Source organism: Mobula hypostoma, chromosome 9, assembly GCF_963921235.1.
Source record: "Mobula hypostoma chromosome 9, sMobHyp1.1, whole genome shotgun sequence".
NCBI classification, from domain to species: domain Eukaryota; kingdom Metazoa; phylum Chordata; class Chondrichthyes; order Myliobatiformes; family Myliobatidae; genus Mobula; species Mobula hypostoma.
The window spans coordinates 111,866,834-111,884,258 of NC_086105.1; the positions used below are offsets into that span (position 1 = coordinate 111,866,834).

Here is a 17,425-nt window from a genome sequence, read left to right on the forward strand (position 1 = left end):
TCACAGAATAGAGCAACTTCTGGTGACCCCAGGAGCCTCTTCCAGGTATTAGTGGTATTACAACGTGAACAAAAACCGTATCAGGAAACCTTGGAGATTCTCATGTCTTGCACCTCTAAAACCCCAAGTTGTGATTTAGTAAGGGAAATTAATGTCAGAATCTAGCGGATACGGTTTCTCAAATATTGAGTGGGTGTCTCGTGTGTTTACTATTTCCATAATGCTGACACCCACCTTTAAGCCTCTGTCACCCTAAACGGGCACCCCTTCAAAAGCAGAAAGTAGGCTGTTTAGCTTGGAGTTACCATTGAACAGTTCTAAAAATGGATTAATAAGCCATGGAATCATTTCCTTGCCAAATGTTAGGGCTTCACTTGAAGCTCCATTGGCTGTTGTCTGCATTTGTCTGCCCTCACGATGTGTAAATCAGCCCTTGTATGACTCCATAAAATGCTCTTTATATTAACAGATGCCAGACTGACTGGTACAGTGCATTTTGTGATAGGTAAATATCACTCCCATTTAGTTTTCTGTAACTTTGCTGCCCTGCATCTTTCAGATACCGCTACTACGGGCAGTCAACATTGCTAGTGAACTGGGGGATACTTGAATTAGAAGCTTCTTTGTTCCCTCATTGTGTCTGTTATGCTCCATCCTTTCTAAAACCTGTAACTTTGCCTTAATGTCGTGTTGAATGATCACCACAGGCAGCAAACTATGTCACCACATCACCACATCATCTCCAAACTAACAATCAGATCATTAGATTTTACCTGGCAAAAATGTGAATTCACTTTTTTGTACCTGTAAGGGGTTACTGTATCTCAGATCTACGCTAATAGGGCTTTAGGGTTAACAACAAGTATCTTTGCCATCTAGCATGCCACATGCTCGACTATATAGTCTAAATGCCTTTAGACGATCCTACCCAGTGACATTCAAGCTTTGCCGAGTGGTGATGATGTCACAGATTGGCCAAACAGCCTGTGCGTCAACATTGTTCACTTCATGCTGCGTTGACTGTCCCTATGTGCTAGAAAAGCCTGCAACTGTATTAGTTTTTAATGCAGGAGTAATCCATCATGTCTTCACGTGAGGTGCCAGGGGATGTTCTTCTGGTGACGCAGTTTTCACATTGGAAGTTTATTTCCTTCCATTTTGAAACTAGCTTACTTGTGCCAACAAAATATATCTCTGCTGACGTTTCCCTCTGCAGGTGTGCAAGAGGAACCATTTGGATCATTATGTTGATGTAACCAAACATTCCCTTTGCAACCAAGGTCAAACACAAATATTAAGTACAGGGAGTAGGTGATATACACAGTGATAACTTGTTGTGCAAGTGTTCACTGCTCAAATGTTTTCAGAGTTTTCTGATTTTGTTCAGATTTCCAGTATCGTTGCATTTTGCTTTTGCTTTAAACAATCGTGCTGTGTTCCACCCTATAAAAAGAATTCTCCTTCCTTCATAGCACCATCCATTAGTTTGCAGTGACAGAAGTTGGAATGAAAAGAAAACAAATACCTTTTGAAACCAACAGAAACTTTTAATTCCAAAATGATAATATGAATTATCTGTCCTTGTGGTTCCCTCTTGTGTCTGCTTTCCAGGTTGCTGTGTTTGATGTGATATTTCTGCTAGTATTACTCCTATAGATGCCTTAACCAATGCCAGATCTATGATGAACATCTGCACCTGGTAATATCAATAAGCTCTGAGTTTCCATCTCTGTCTTCGCTGGCATAGAAGGGGCTCCCACTTTCCAACTTGCCTGGATGAGTTCCTGATTCTGCTGAAACTCCTGTGAAAGACTAGAGAAGGAAAGCCTGCCCAGCCTTGTTGAAAGCAGTGTCAAGGTGTGACATGGTGCTCTCATGAGGAGAAACACAGTGATGAGCGTCATCCTCCTCCCCTTCCTGACCGGTCTTCTTCCTCAGGGCAGTGTGGTTGACCACATGCCACTTTAGATCCTACCTTAGTTATGGTACACCTGGGTACTGGTCATCTTTGGGCCTGGAAGCATCTCCCATCTGTTTGTAGGCAAAAATGACAATTTCTCAGCAATTCATTCCTAAAGTGACAATGAAAATTGGCCTGCTCTGTGCCTGGTCATGTGATGATTTCTGTGCTAGAGAAGTGGGTGTTGCAGTAGCAGTGAGTGCTGGATTTTGTAACTGGAGTTTGAAAGTTGCAGTGCTGACTTTTACTGACAAATTATGTTTATGAATTACTTTCATACGGGCCATACGTTCTACTCACACACGAATACACAGCCAAATACCTGAGCAATCACATTGTCAATTTAACCAATGACGTGATAGTGGTGGGGCGCATCACCAACAATGACGAGAAGGCCTGCAGAGAGGAGATGGAAAAGCTTGGGGCCTGGTTCCAGGCAAATAACCTCTTCCTTAATGTCAACAAGACAAAGGGGAGTGATAACGACTTTGGGTAAAACCTGCACCACTCACGCCCCTCTTCACATCAGCAGCACGGCAGTGGAAACCGCGGGCAACTTCAAGCACCTAGCGGCACATCTTGCATGTCCTCTCATAAACATCCCCCACAGTCAAGAAAGCCCACCAATGCCTCTACTTCCTGAAGAGATCTGGTCTGTGTACTAACACTCACGACCTTCTACCGATGCACAGTGGACAGTATCCGAACATGCTGCATCACTGTGCAGTTTGGAAACTGCACTGCGGCAGATAGGAGGGCCCTACACGGGTAATGAAATCTGCCCAAAGCATCAGTGGCATGAGTCTACCCGCCATCAAGGATGTGCATACGGAAAAGGCCAGCAATAGCATACAAAATGCTGGAGGAACCCAACAGGCCAGGCAGCATCTGTGGAAAAAAGTACAGCCGACGTTTCAGGCCGAAACCCTTCAGCAGGACTGGAGGGGAAAAAAAGCTGAAGAGTAGATTTTAAAGGTGGGGGGAGGAGAGAGAGAACGACCAGGTGACATATGAAACCTGGAGAGGGGAGGGATGAAGTGAAGAACTGGGAAGTTGATTGGTGAGTTGAGGTGAGAGAGGGAAAAGGGGATGGGAAATGGAGAAGGAGTTGGGGGGGGCAATAATGGAGGTTTGAGAAATTGATGTTCAGGTTGAGGGCTACCCAAACAGAATATAAGGTGTTGTTCCTCCAACCTAAGTGTGGCCTCATCACGACAGTGGAGGAGGCCGTGGATAGACATATCAGAATGGGAATGTGAAGTGGAATGAAAATGGGTGGCCACTGTGGCTTTTCATTCTAGAATGAAGGAGATGTCCTCTTTTTTCAAAGAAAGGGACTTCCCTTCCTTCACCGTCTATGCTGCCCTCAACCACGTCTCTTCCATTCGCGCACACCTGCTCTTACCTCATCCTCCCACCACCCCCTACCAGGGATAGGGTTCTCTTGTCCTCACCTACACTCCACCAGCCTCTGCATCCAGCACATAATTCTCCAAAACTTTCCCAACCTCCGATATGCCTCCTCCACTGTTATGATGAGGTCACACTTGAGTTGGAGGAACAACACATTCCCTTTTCCCTCTCTCATCTCACCTCACTAATCAACTTCCCAGCTCTTTAAGTTGCCTCACCCTCCAGGTTTCACCTATCACCTGGTGGTTCTCTCTCCCCTCCCCCCACGCCCTTTAAAGCTACCAGCTTTTATTTTCCAGTCCTAGGGAAGGGTCTTGGTCCGAAGTGTCGACTGTACTTTTTTCCAGAGATGCTGTCTGGCCTGCTGAGTTCCTCCAGCATTTTGAGTGTGTTGCTTGGATTTCCAGCATCTACAGATTTTCTCTTGTTTGTGTCAGCAGTATCACGAAGGCTCGCACCCACCCTACTGTTTGAATGGGCTGTTTGTCCCATTCCCATCGATGAAGAGGCCACGCAGCATCCACGCCAGGACCACTAGATTCATTAACAGTTACCTCCCCAAGCTATCAAGCTGAACAACACCTCCACCCATTAACCCATCCCACCACCACTATATCACTATATCACACATCACCTAGGGTAACTGTAAGTACATACAGTCGGTCCATGTATGTAACAGTGACTTCTGCTTTGTGTTTTATAGGATTGCTGTTATATTTGCCTTATTCCAGTGAAATGCTGGAACATGGGAAAAAACAAAAGAAAATGGAACATTAGTTTTTCCCTGACTTTTCATTGTGGGATAATTGTTCAGCACATAAATTGTCTAGCCTTTTGTGCAAAGGGTTTAATTTTTGTTTCTTTATGCTTATTGAGTTTTTTTTAATGCTGCACTGGATCCGGAGTAGCAATCATTTTGTTCTCCCTTACAGTCATACACTGAATAATGTCCATAAACCACCTTGAATCAGTGTCACTGAGCCTCAGAGCTTACTCCCGTGCAAACGCGAGGACCCATTTTGCCAGCTCAGTGCAAAGTCTCACCATGACTTCTGGGAGTGCTGTGCTTTGGTGGCCAGGTTCCATTTAAGAGCTGGAGCAGCAAGTCAATTAACACGCTGTCAATTGCTTAACTTCGCAGTATTGGTCTGTTAACAGGAGTTTAATGTGCAGCACTGTATATGGAGCGCAACATCAAATTGGCCAACAGTGGCACTGGGAGAAACAGCTGCCGGTTCCCTGTGCTGTGCCAGCTTAACACTTGCTTTAAATGCAGAACACTACCCCCATGGGTCTGGCCGTATTTCAAAACCTTAACTTCCAAGGATTCCTTTTCGCTTTATTCCAATGAAATGCTGGAACATGTGGGAAAAAAAACACTGAAGGCCATGGAATGTTTGTTTTTCCATGAAGTTTCATTGTGGGAGAATAGTTCAGCACATAAATTGTCCAGCCTTTTGTGCAATGGGTTTGATTAATTAATTGACATTGACCTTCACTTGTGAGAGCTGGTAGGAAGCTGTTATTCTTGGCCTTTCTACTTCAGTAAAGTCAGATACACATAGGCCAAGTAACTACCTTAATGAAGCTAAGTATGACCAAGAACAAAGGTCCCTTCGGGTTTAGTAACAGAAACAAGCCAAAGGGATGTTTCTTTAGTTTTATATTTGAGATTTTTGATCAAAAATCTCCTCTGTGTGAATGTTGAAGACCAGATGGATCATGCTGTTTTTAATCGATTCAGAAGTCACCTTGTTTCTTAAGGCCAATCTTCAGTGGTGACGTCACTGTAATGACTGTACTGACACTTAGTCCTGATCAGGACCTTTTCAGATCGGTGCCTGTTTCAGATCTCATCTCATTTGTTTTATGCTCCACTGAAGGAAGACCGGCTTCGCATGAAGGTGACTTTCTCCAAATGCTCTGCAGAAAATGATCTCCCAACAACGTATTTCCAGATTAGGAATAAATAATGTCAGTGTTTTCATATTCAAAGGAACATTCAAATAATATTGATACAGTCAGGCTCAAGGAATGCCCCAAGCTGTGATCCTGACAGTCCCGCCTCCAAGTGGAGAGTTTTCTGCATTATTCCTTATCTGACTCAGGAACCCATCTAAGGTAGTTTAGATTTTGAAAGTTTGAATTTTTCATGTTTGGAAGCTACTTTACAGGGAACAGGGTTGATGTGACTGAAACATCTGATGGCACTTCAAGGCTCCTTTGCAAAATTACACAAGAAATGTAAGGGATGTGTTGAGTGAAGGATCTATAGACCAATACCATGCATTCTTCTGGCTGGTACAATGCTTGTGCAAATGAGCTGAATGGAAACCTGTCAGATCCAAAGAAATGTAACCTCATCCAGACAGGCTTGAGTCTAAAGCCTTTTATTTTAATGAAGCTAGAAGGAAGTGGGCAATAATCCAAGATTGTCCTGATCATTGCGAAGCCATGGAATCATAGACCAGCTGCAGCACAGGAGGCCATTCATCCCGTCGTGTCCATACCAGCTGTCCGTCAGAGCCACTCACCAGCTCCACCTCCAATCCCCAGCAACTCCTCCATGGCTTTGCATTTTCATTTCATCACCTGTTCATCCAATTCCCCTTTGCAAGTCACAGTGAAACTGGCTCTGCATCTGCAAGCAACTCTTTCCAGATTCCAGCCACAACAGCTCAACAAATTTCTTCCTCATGTCATTCTTTATTCTTTACCCTTTTATTTTATACCTGTGACCTCTAGTCCTTGACTCCCTCCACTGAAGGGAGCATCTCCAACTATCCACTAATAAATGCTAAGGGAACATCTCCACCTATCCAGTAATAAATGCTAAGGGAACATCTCCACCTATCCAGTAATAAATGCTTAGGGAACATCTCCACCTATTCACTAATAAATGCTAAGGGAACATCTCCAACTATCCACTTCATTAAAATCCCTATTTGTTCAAATACTTATATTTAAAATTTTCGTTTTATGTTAAGTAACAGTACAGTTTGTTACAGTGAGATTACAGTTGACAATTAATCATGAGGAAAAAGATGGCACATAAGAAATGGAAACAGGAATAGGTCAACAGTCCCCTTGGCTTTCCACCACCTTTTAATGAGATCATGACTGATCCTGTGCCTCATCCAGTCTGCAATTCCCACAAGGCATATCAGCCAACATGTGGGTACCAGAAACAAGTTACAGTTCAAACATTTTTCTAAAACTATGAAATCAAAATTAGTTTAAAGTGTGGTCTATGAACACTGGGGATAATATCGTAATTCCCGGTGAAGTCATATGGAGATATACACGGAATAATGTCTTGCAAGTAAAATTAGTGATGTGCACTGCCACTTTTAATGCAGGATTCTGTGTAATATACTGTTGGAAGTTCAATGTAACAGTTTGCTAAAGGTTTAGGAAACCAGTTTTAATATATCTCTGCTTTGTTCAGTTTACTTGTAGGGAGCAAGGGAAGAAACTTGAGAATGTAGCCCAGTGTAGAATTGTGCAGATGAGCTTCATGACACCAAACATCAGACTGTTGTCAAAAAAGCTGGAATCAAGCAAGGCAGAAAAGATGAAACTTTTATACTTTATACTTTATTGTCGCCAAACAATTGGTACTGGAACGTACAATCATCACAGCGATATTTGATTCTGCGCTTCCCACTCCCTGGATTACAAATATTAAATATTAAAAATAGTTAAAATTAGTAGATATTAAAAATTTAAATTATAAATCATAAATAGAAAATAGAAAAGGGAATGTAAGGTAGTGCAAAAAAACCGAGAGGCAGGTCTGGATATTTGGAGGGTCCGGGTCAGGATCCGTTCAACAGTCTTATCACAGTTGGAAAGAAGCTGTTCCCAAATCTGGCCGTACGAGTCTTCAAGCTCCTGAGCCTTCTCCCGGAGGGAAGAGGGACAAAAAGTGTGTTGGCTGGGTGGGTCATGTCCTTGATTATCCTGGCAGCACTGCTCCGACAGCGTGCGGTGTAAAGTGAGTGCACGGACGGAAGGTTGGTTTGTGTGATGTGCTGCGTCATGTTCACGATCCTTAATGAGGTGTAGCAGCAATTACCTGAAATTATTTAGTAAATTTAGACATACTCATGTGCTGGACCCAAATTGTGCCTTGTGAGTGTTTACCTCAATGATAAATGTGAATGTGAATGTGAAATAATTGCGATGAGAGACACCAACATATATTCACCCATCTGGAATCAGAGCTTTTGAAAGATTGCATTTCTCCTTTGGAACAGCAGAATCATACAATAGTCTTCATTTTGATCGTTCCATTTTACGTGTTGTGTCCATTAGAGCTGATGTTCCAATAGGTACACAGGCAGTCTACAGGTTACAGGAGGGTTACGCTCCTGAGCACTGTTCACAACCTGAACTGTTCATACCTTGGAAAAGAACAAACCAGTGTGTGGGCGAGGATCACAGACACAGCTATAATCAGAGAGAGCAAGCAGGTACAGAAGGAACGGCAGCCAATCAGCCTCATCGACTCAGCGAGTGATTGTCCACAACGCCCCCGGCTCTGCTCCACTCAACACAGCCCCTGACTCTTGCTGCTTAGGGCTAGGGGTTGGGGAGAGAAAGTACGAGGAAGTGCCCCATTCCTACCTGGCAGAAGGTGCCTGCAGCTCTGCAGCAGCTGGCAAATCCACCCTTCTTCCATATGTCATGGGTTCATATCCTGGGGAGGACCTGTATGTGAAATGGGACCATCAAAGTTGTATGGTTATGTGAACTTCAATACAATTGAGAATTCTGAATGATTCATCCCGTGCATTTTATAACCTCTTACAGTGCATTATTGTTCTCTTTAAATACAGTTTTAAAAAACCATAAGGCACTAACATTAAGGTTTGCTTTTATATGTCTAGGCACAGAATTTGAATACACAGACTCTGAAAGTGACATCAAAATTAAACAGAAGTCTGCTGCTTTGCCACGGGCAAAGAAATCTTTTCAGGAGCAAGGGAGCAGCATGGGCGAACAGCAGAGTCAGGACAAGCAGCGGGGGGTTGAGAAAGGGAAAAAGGAAAAGAAGGCCAAGCAGAAATCGCCCCGGGAGTTCACTTTTGACTTTGGCCCTGAAGCCAGCGATGACGACTTGTGGAACAGGCGACGGAGTGAGAGGATTTTCCTCAATGATGCTTCTGCCTGCGCTGTTCTCTCACCGACGACCCCTTCGAGCACCGCCCCCACTATTAAAACCAGTCGATGCATTAAGAGCTCAGCGGTGAGTCCGAAGAAGGATGCATCCAAAGCAAAGGACAAGGTAGTGATTTCTCCTGAAGAGAGTTTCATTTATAGAGTCATAAAGTTATACAACACAGAAACATATCCTCCGGCCTTTTGCTTGCATTTGGCCTATATCTTTCTGAACCTTTCCTATTCATGTACCTGTCCAACTATCTTTTAAAACTTTGTTATTGTACCTGCTTCAACCACTTTCTCATTTTATTTTTCTGGCACTCTCCTCACAGAAGCAAGACTATCAGTGCTGTTTCTTAGGTTTCCAATCCCTCCACAAGCAAATGTGAGGTGGTTCAAAAGGAAAGTTTTAATAATTCCAAAGCCTTGAATGTTGTAGTGTAAAACTTGGATGAATATAACAGGAACACAGAGTGACTCCTTAGTGTTCAGGTGGGCTACACGGCTAAAGTCTTCCTTTGGGTTTACTGGAGGACATCTAAAACAAATTAAAGGCCAGCTAAGTAATTAGTTTTGGGGCCTAATGTATTTTAAGGAGCTCTTATTCAAAATTTCATAGAGATAGGTGCAGCAAGCATTGGACCTATCTAGCTCAAGATGCTTAAGGTGTTTCCTGTGGCTGCCCACAAAAGATATGTTCTAGAAAAAGGCAGTTTTAAAATTCTTCCTGTGTATTCTGAAGGTGCCGAGTTACAACCGTCTTCAGAGGAGCACACCATGCCTCCCTAGCAAGGACCCTACCTGAAAGTCAGGTCAATCAGCTACTTCCTGTCCAGGCACGCTTCATGCTGGCACCTCATGGCCAAAATCTTTCCAATTCTAAACTCCTTGGAAATGTCTGCGTGAAACCGAGGTCGTTCTCGCTCTTTTGGAAGATAGAATCAGGCGTTCCGAGCATAATTTCCGCTGTGCCGCACTTCACTGGGAAAGGAGCTTGGAAGTAGGCACAAGCCATGAGATAAAGTGTACCGGGGGGTGGTGAGGAGGAGAGTTTATTGATTCGATACTGTATTTCCCACTTTCAGAGAAAGAAGGGTAAAGAACCACAGTCCCCTGGCTTAGCCTCAGTCCAGACGGCCAGTAACCTGCCTGAACCCAGGGTCGGCCTCCTCCGCACCACAAGTCCCTGCAAAAAGAGCAAAGGCAAAGTGAAAGGAAAGGATGGGAAAAAAGAGGTAACCAACACTCTGATACTATTGTATGTCTTTTGTCATGGAGTTGTGTAGCACAGAAATGGGTCCATCCACCCACCAGGTCCTTGCCAAACCATTTCCCCTTGTACACTAAATTCATTTGCCCCACCATGCCTGTCTTCTTATATGCCTTGCCCATTTAAGTGTGTCTTGTAAAATTCCAGTAGCGTTCCCACCATTCACAAGAAAAACAGGAAATATAGTTCACACTAATAAGGATATTAGTAAACCATTTGGGTTTTTAATGACACTGAACTTCTTTTGTGGCTATTGATTATTGATACTAAGTTTTTATTCCAAATTTATTTCATTAACTGAATTTGAATGGTAGGATTCCAATCCCGTGCTTCCTAATCATTAATGTAGCCGCCCGCATACTCATTCAATAACTAATGTACCCCACAGCAAAGAAGAATGTGGTATAAGCCAAAGAAAGTTTTCCAGTGGGTGTGATACTCTTCACCTCTCTTTCAGGATGTTCCAAAGCGCACTCTATGCTTGAAATGTTGATTCAATGTTTTAGAAGTGCTATCACTCTAGGAACACTATCAGTTTACATTTGACAAGCCTCCGCACATGATGATCTGTGACCAAGCACACTGCTTTATTCAGAAGTGTAGATTGTTGGGAAAATGTGGGCCAGGCCAGTTAGGATAACTCTGCCGCTCTTCTTGATGCATACCATAATATTCCTTAAAGCAGGGTAGAAATGAGGCCATGATGTAATATCTCATTCAAAAGATGGCACCTCCATCAATGGAATGTTCCCTCACTACACGGTTGAGGTCTTTAAGCACAGATGCTACTTGTGTTGTCGAAGCTTCAACCATCCGATTTGAAATCAAGAATGTTTCCAAGTGACCCATGGCCGACATTGAAGGGGTTAGATATTAGGGCCTGTATTCCCTATTGTCTAGTGGGATTATAGACCGTATTGCAGTTCTAAATGAATATAGAATATTTTGACATCTAAGATTGGCTCCTCACGCTCTGTCAATGTGCTGAATGGTACAAAGAAAGTCAGCGAACACCTGATCCTAACAACCAATTTGACATCAGCTTTCCTGCTTTCTTTCCATAATAGGCTTCCTCCATATAATTATGTTTCCTAATTATAATAACTGTAGATTTACATATTTTACTGTACTGTCAAAGCAGGAATTAGAATAAGTGCACATCTGCGGTTCCTTCTAGGTATCTCTATTAGCATTGAACTTTCCAGGAGCCCGTTTTAATGATTTCCTCACCCCCTGTGTCTCTCTCATGCAGAGAAACACAGCAATCTAATACCTTCAATTCTCTTCCCACATTGATGAAACAAATCCCTTCTCCGAACAATGTTGCTTCATGGATGTTCATGTCAGTCTGTGCAAAAAAAAAAGAGATTTTTCATTTACATCGCATGTTCTCAACCTCAGACAGTGCCAAGCATGTAGCAGCCAGCGTAGTAATTTTTAGAAGTGTGACCACTGTTGCTGTCTAGGAAATATTCTTCTTGCATTTAACCTGCTCCTTTTGGAAGGTTTGAGAATTTGTTTGTAGTGAGTCATTGTTGCTTTGTGGAAGCTGAAGTTCTTTCTCCTTTGTGTTGACGATTAGCTCTGCACTGATTTACTGCCTCCCCTTCCCAACAGGTGCGCTCCAAGGGAGGTGCTGTCAGTAAGCTCATGGAGAGCATGGCAGCTGATGAGGACTTCGAGCAGAATCAAGACAGCAGCTTCTCTGAGGATGAGAACCTACCACTGAGCATGCTCATTGAAAGGCCCACAACACCAGGTCTGTTGAGCCCTGCTGGTAAACTATTTCATTGTGTATTTGCTGTACCAGGGATAGTAGAGTTCAAATGATGTAAGTCTGCAGAGTTGGCTAGGCGTGTTGTATTCATCTATGTAGAGGTTTCTCAAGCGTAATGTTCTGATATTTTAAAAATAATATCTTTCTAACTTGTCTGTAACAAGTAGGATTTCCTAGTGGCCTATCATTTTAATTCTAATCCACAGTCCCATTCCGTCATGTCAGTCCATGACTCGGCAACTGTCACGACGAGGCCCCTCTCAAGTTGGAGGAGAAACAACTCATATTCCATCTGGGTAGCTTCCAACCTGATGGAATTGTCACCGATTTCTTGGATGTGGTAATTTCTCCACTTCCCCTTCTCTCTTCTTTTATTCCCCACTCTGGCTCCCCACTAACATCTTCTCTTCTCACTTTCCTAACACCTCTCCTGCCCTTTCTTCCATGGTCCTTTCTCGTCCCCTATCAGATTCCTTCTCTTCAGCCCTTTACCCATTCCACCCATCACCTCCCATCTTCTCACTTCATCCCCCCCTCCCCCACCCATCTGGCTTCACCTATCTTCTAGCTTGTACTCCTTCTGCCCCCCGATTCCACCCCCCCCCGCCACCTTCTTATCCTGGCTTCCTCCCACTTCCTTTCCAGTCCTGATGAAGGTTCTCAGCTCAAACTGACTGTTGACTGTTTATTCCTTTCCGTAGGTGCTGCCTGAGCTACTGAATGCCTCCAGTATTTCTGTGTGTTGCTCTGGATTTCCAATATCTATAGTATCTCTTGTGTTTATCCTTCCAGTGACTTCTCTATTATAAAATGAATTTTATGCTGATTTTTTTTTGTCATCTGTAAAACAAAAGCAGAATTATTGGCCTATGATATTTCTCTAAGGATATCAGGAGTAACTCTTGTGAGGCTTTTCTGCCAATACTGGGTACTTTATGCACGATCACTTTTTTTTCTTCTGTGCCCTGGCTCTCTGATCAAGCTGAAAGCTTTCGCTTCTACTCTGTGCATCTCATCTGTGTTTCTTGTACCCTTCATTTCCGTATTGGGCTAGCTATCCTTCATTCTCTCCACTCTACACATGTGGTACAGTCACAGATATAAGCAAGTCTTTTGCAAAAGAAATCCACTACATCATGGGCTAGTTATTCTCAAAATATTAAATGCCCTCCTTTTTTTCCTTTTTATTTTACCTGACAGGATGAATTATTGCCAATCCGTTAAAAGCCTCATTTTTTATTTATAAATGGTCCCACTAGACAATGCGTAGTCCTTCAGTACAATGACTATAAGTTTAAATTCCCATTTTCTATAACACCAGAGCTGTTTTTGTTATAAAGAAAACATTTTAAAAGATTAAGCTTGTGTAGCAGAGAAGCAGCCTATTCTGCTTATGTGGTCTATTCCAAGAACCTCTCTCCTCCTTGCTACTTGCAGTTCTTTCCATTTTATTTTCTGAAAATACTTGGGGAGAGAAGCATGCGTGCATGCTTACATCTCCTTTACTTGTTGGGAAACAAAAATTTTGCTTGCAGCCTAGCCAGAGACATTATAGTCCTGTGGATAATGGATCTGAATAAAGGCACCTTAAATACGGGCTTGATTGGGATTTGTGCAATTGTCCAAACTATAATTAAATTGCTAGAGCTTTTGTCTTTCCTTATCTCTGTGGTTTTATAAAGTCTGATTCCGTGAGTTCTCCACACACTTAAGCCATCTGCTTCTCAGCAGATAACACAGCATCTTCTACAGATTCTGCTGGGTTACTGCAATTCCAACATTTTCAGTTTTTACTTTAGAATTCCAATATCTGCAGATTTTGTTGTAATTTTGACCCTCTGTCTCTCTTCTCTTTTTTGATTATCGCCTGTAATTCTTGCTACATTTTGTGTATGGTAAGTCTCTGTCAAGCTTCTAGGGAACGTTAATTAATGACACAGTGTTAATAGACGTTATCACTGATGGGATTACATTCCATCAGGGTTGGATACAGAGATTCATCACCAAGGAGTTAACAAGAGATTTCCTTCACTTCCTACAGCTCCTCGCTCATGTGTGATTGACAAGGATGAGCTCAAGGATGGCCTTCGCGTGCTGATTCCAATGGACGACAAGCTGCTTTATGCTGGCTATGTGAAAACTGTTCATTCTCCTGATATGTAAGTTTTCCCCAAAGCAGAGGGCATAGGCTTAAGGTTAGGGTAGGAGCTTTTAGAGGGAACATAGAAACATAGAAAACCTACAGCACAATACAGACCCTTCAGACTACAAAGCTGTGCCAAACATATCCTTACTTTAGAATTACCTAGGCTTGCCCATAACCTTCTATTTTTCTAAGCTGTATGTACCTATCCAGGAGTCTCTTAAAAGACGTTTCATTTCTGCCTCTACCACCACCGCCGGCAGCCCATTCCACATACTCACCACTCTCTGCGTAAAAAAACTTACCCCTGACACCTCCTCTGTACCTGCTTCCAAGCACCTTAAAACTATGCCCTCTCATGCTAGCCATTTTAGTCCTGGGAAAAAGCTTCTGACTTTCCACACGATCAATGCATCTCATTATCTTGTACACTTCTATCAGGTCACTTCTTATCCTCCGTTGCTCCAAGGAGAAAACGGCCAAGTTCACTCAACCTATTCTCATAAGGCATGCTCCCCAATCCAGGCAACATCCGTGTAAATCTTCTCTGCATCCGAAGATCTGAGGAAGAAGTTTTTCACTCTGTGAATGATTTGATTATGAAATGCATTGCCTGAGGGGGTTGAGAGAAAGAGACACTTACAGCATTTAAGAAGTATCTAGGCCAGGGGTTCCCAACCTTTTTTACGCTATGGACATTAAGCAAGGGGTCTGTGGACCCTGGGTTGGGAACCCCTAATCTAGATGCATTCTTGAATCAACCGGCATAGAGTACAACAGACCAAATGGAATTGAAGTAGATGGGGCCATGACATTTGGCTTGGGCTTGGTCATCCTCCTGACCAGCTCTTCTGTTGTCATTGAGGGAAAGGTTACTGTTATGACACCCATATCACTCATCTCTCAATCCTCTTCCTGTACTCCGACTCATTGTCATTTGAGATGCGGACTATTACGGGGGGGGGGGGTGCAGGAGGCGGGTGTCATCTGCAAACGTAGATCAGTGGGCTGAGGGTGCACCAATGTTTAGAATAACTGTGGCGGAGGTGGTGCTGCCTTTTCTCACTGATCGGTCTGCTGCTCATGAAGTCAAGGATCCAGTTGCAGCTGGAGACCTTAATTCCCAGGATCCAGAGTTTGCTTGGAATAATAGTATTGAAGGCAGAAATATTGTCAATAAGCAATAGTCTGATGTAGGTACCTTTACTGCTCCAGGAATGGGCATTGGGCCAGGGAGATGGCACCTGCTGTAGATGTGGTTTTCTCCTGACTTGCGCACCATGTTTCCTGTTTGACAAAAAGTCAGCTAGCAAAAGCACATCTGAGGAGTTGTGGGTAACAGAAATGAGAGACCTCTCATTATCTCCAGGTCACATGTGATTTTCCCACTCGCCTCCATCTCATGTTAGGCTGTGACTTCTGCAGCAGAAACCATGACCAAGCAAATCTGCAGTCTGATGACTCCACAACGCACCTTCACATTGCAGTCTCCCAGCCAGAACTACTTCTTCCTCCCCACAGAAAGGAGCCAAAATCCACATGCTCTGGGCTAGATTTGAGGAGGAAGGGAGAACGTCCATCTGTTGCAAAGGCTTGAGGATTGCTAAAAATTAGGCCTCAGACCTTTTTCTGAAGGCAGTCACCTCACCCAATGGAAACAAACAATTGAGCGTGGAATGGCTCAGCAGCTGGGTTACCTTTGGATAAATCCCCCCAAGAGGTGGCAGTTAGGGTGGGACTGGGTGACTGCAGAGCCATTAGTGGGAGGGGAGCCCATTCCTGGTCTGCAGAGAGGAACTTTGGTTAATATATTTTAGAAGTAGACAATAATAATTACTTCAGTGGCCTTGGGGCTACCGAAGAGTGCTGAATAGAGCAGGCCAGATCCCTATGCTAGAAATGTTCATCAGATCACACAGCAATTTTGGAGAGAGCAACAGAGTTGAGACTGACCGTTTCCCGCGCTGCAGATGCTGACTGATCTTCCAGCATTCTCTGTTTATTGTTCAAGGTCATAGTGTCTGCAGTATTTTGTGGTGAATTGTTTATGCTGTTTACCTTGGCCTCAGTACTTGAAAATGACTCTTCAAAAAGCCTTGAGCTTGCAAGTTCTGATTCTTCAATGCTTATTTCAGACATCTAACTGAGATGGGGAAATAGGATTGATATCAATGAAAAACAGCGCCCGTTATATATCAGTTCTAGGAATGAACTGTTCTACTCTAAGCACACTGTAAATCCATTTGTAGTAGGCCCTGTTCTAAGGCATCTAAAGGAAGTAATCACCAATGTGAATATCATGTGACAGAAAGGTCTGCTCGAACCTGTGCCTTGTGTCCTCCAGTCATGTCCAAATCTTTTGCCCTTCCATTACAAATCAGCATGTCATGATGATGAGTCCAGCAGTTGGTCTGACTTTCTCCTTGCCCCAGGGCACAGCCCAATCTGAGCACATCTGTTCCCACTATGTCAAGATCAAGCTGCTCAGCATTAGCAGGAGCCTCACTGCATCGAATAAAGATGGCCAAAATGCTTCAAAGAAACACTGCTGTTGTACCTTAGGCAATTAAGGAGCACTGGCATTCATTTATATATTTAACACATTGTCCACTGGATCCACTCAGAGCATCTGTAAGCTGAGTGTTCCAAGACACCTGGGGTAAGCATAGTGAAGCATTTCAACTGGGTCAGAAGTAGAAATCTAAAAATAAAATAGTCTGATAAAAGGAGATATTTCTTTATCAATTTTTTGCATTCTTGGCCAAGGCAGCCGCGGTCATAGGAAATACTGAGGCACTGCCGGTTGCCAAATGGCCTTGGGATAATGGGTTCATCTGCTGCTTATTGTTTGCTTTACTTTTGAGGGATAAGCAATGGGCAGGACACTGGGGAGAATATCCTGTCCTTGATTGAATAAATTAATGTATCTTTAGTGTCCTTCTGGTCTCATCGTTCTGCTGAACGTCTCATCTGAAGGGCAACTTGTGGGCAGTGAAGCAGGTGCTGCTCGGGGCTGTGCCTGTGGCTTGGACTCTGAGCTGAGCGATCTGTACTCTGAGCTGGAAGTGTTCTGTAATCCACAAGCAGAGAGTGAGGGACCACTAAAGGATCATCGAGCCACATCTATTACTAGCGTATGAAACAAACAAAAGTCCTTTTCTGCAGAGTTTTCATTTTGCTGAGAAAAACACCCCAGTTTTCATCTACCATACACCTATTTCTGAGCCAAGCAAAGAACTATCAAGTTCAGAGTGAATTTGGGAGCGCCTCTTTGCTATGTGAAGTGTCTCCTCGATTTCAGAAACTTTATTCAGAGGTAGCTGTAATCATGTGTCTGTTGTGCACTGTAACTGACTCAACATAAACAACAGATGGTCTGTAGTAGCCAAAAAATATAGGTCATCTCTTCAATCCAAATGATTAACTTTTAACCTCATGTGATAATTTAAAAAAGAAGTATTTTATAGGTAGGCCACATTTTGTGCCTACAGGCATGGGAGTAACAAATCTGAGCCAATAGAACACATAGGGTGCCAAGAATGAGGTGTCAGCTGTGGCTTAGTAGAAGCTTAGCTCTTTCACCTCAGTTACAAGGCTGTGGTGTACGTCCCATTCCAAGGACTTGAGGGCAGGTCAGACCACTATCACAGTGCAGTATCAAGGGTGTGAAGCAGCTACAGAGATTTTAGAGGTACC

General features: G+C 43.3%; 1 protein-coding gene across 9 annotated transcripts in view; it reads left to right on the plus strand.

The window, feature by feature from the left end:
* tnrc18 (trinucleotide repeat containing 18) overlaps positions 1 to 17,425 on the plus strand; it is a 227,082-nt gene that overhangs the window by 179,757 nt on the left and 29,900 nt on the right. For 8 of the 9 annotated variants that reach the window (XM_063058917.1, XM_063058919.1, XM_063058918.1 and 5 more), the window contains 4 exons: positions 8,266 to 8,663; positions 9,625 to 9,774; positions 11,427 to 11,568; positions 13,628 to 13,745. In XM_063058917.1, coding sequence (XP_062914987.1) covers positions 8,266 to 8,663; positions 9,625 to 9,774; positions 11,427 to 11,568; positions 13,628 to 13,745 — 808 coding nt within the window. The remainder of the gene's footprint in view (positions 1 to 8,265; positions 8,664 to 9,624; positions 9,775 to 11,426; positions 11,569 to 13,627; positions 13,746 to 17,425) is intronic. The other variant, XM_063058922.1, reaches the window with a different exon arrangement.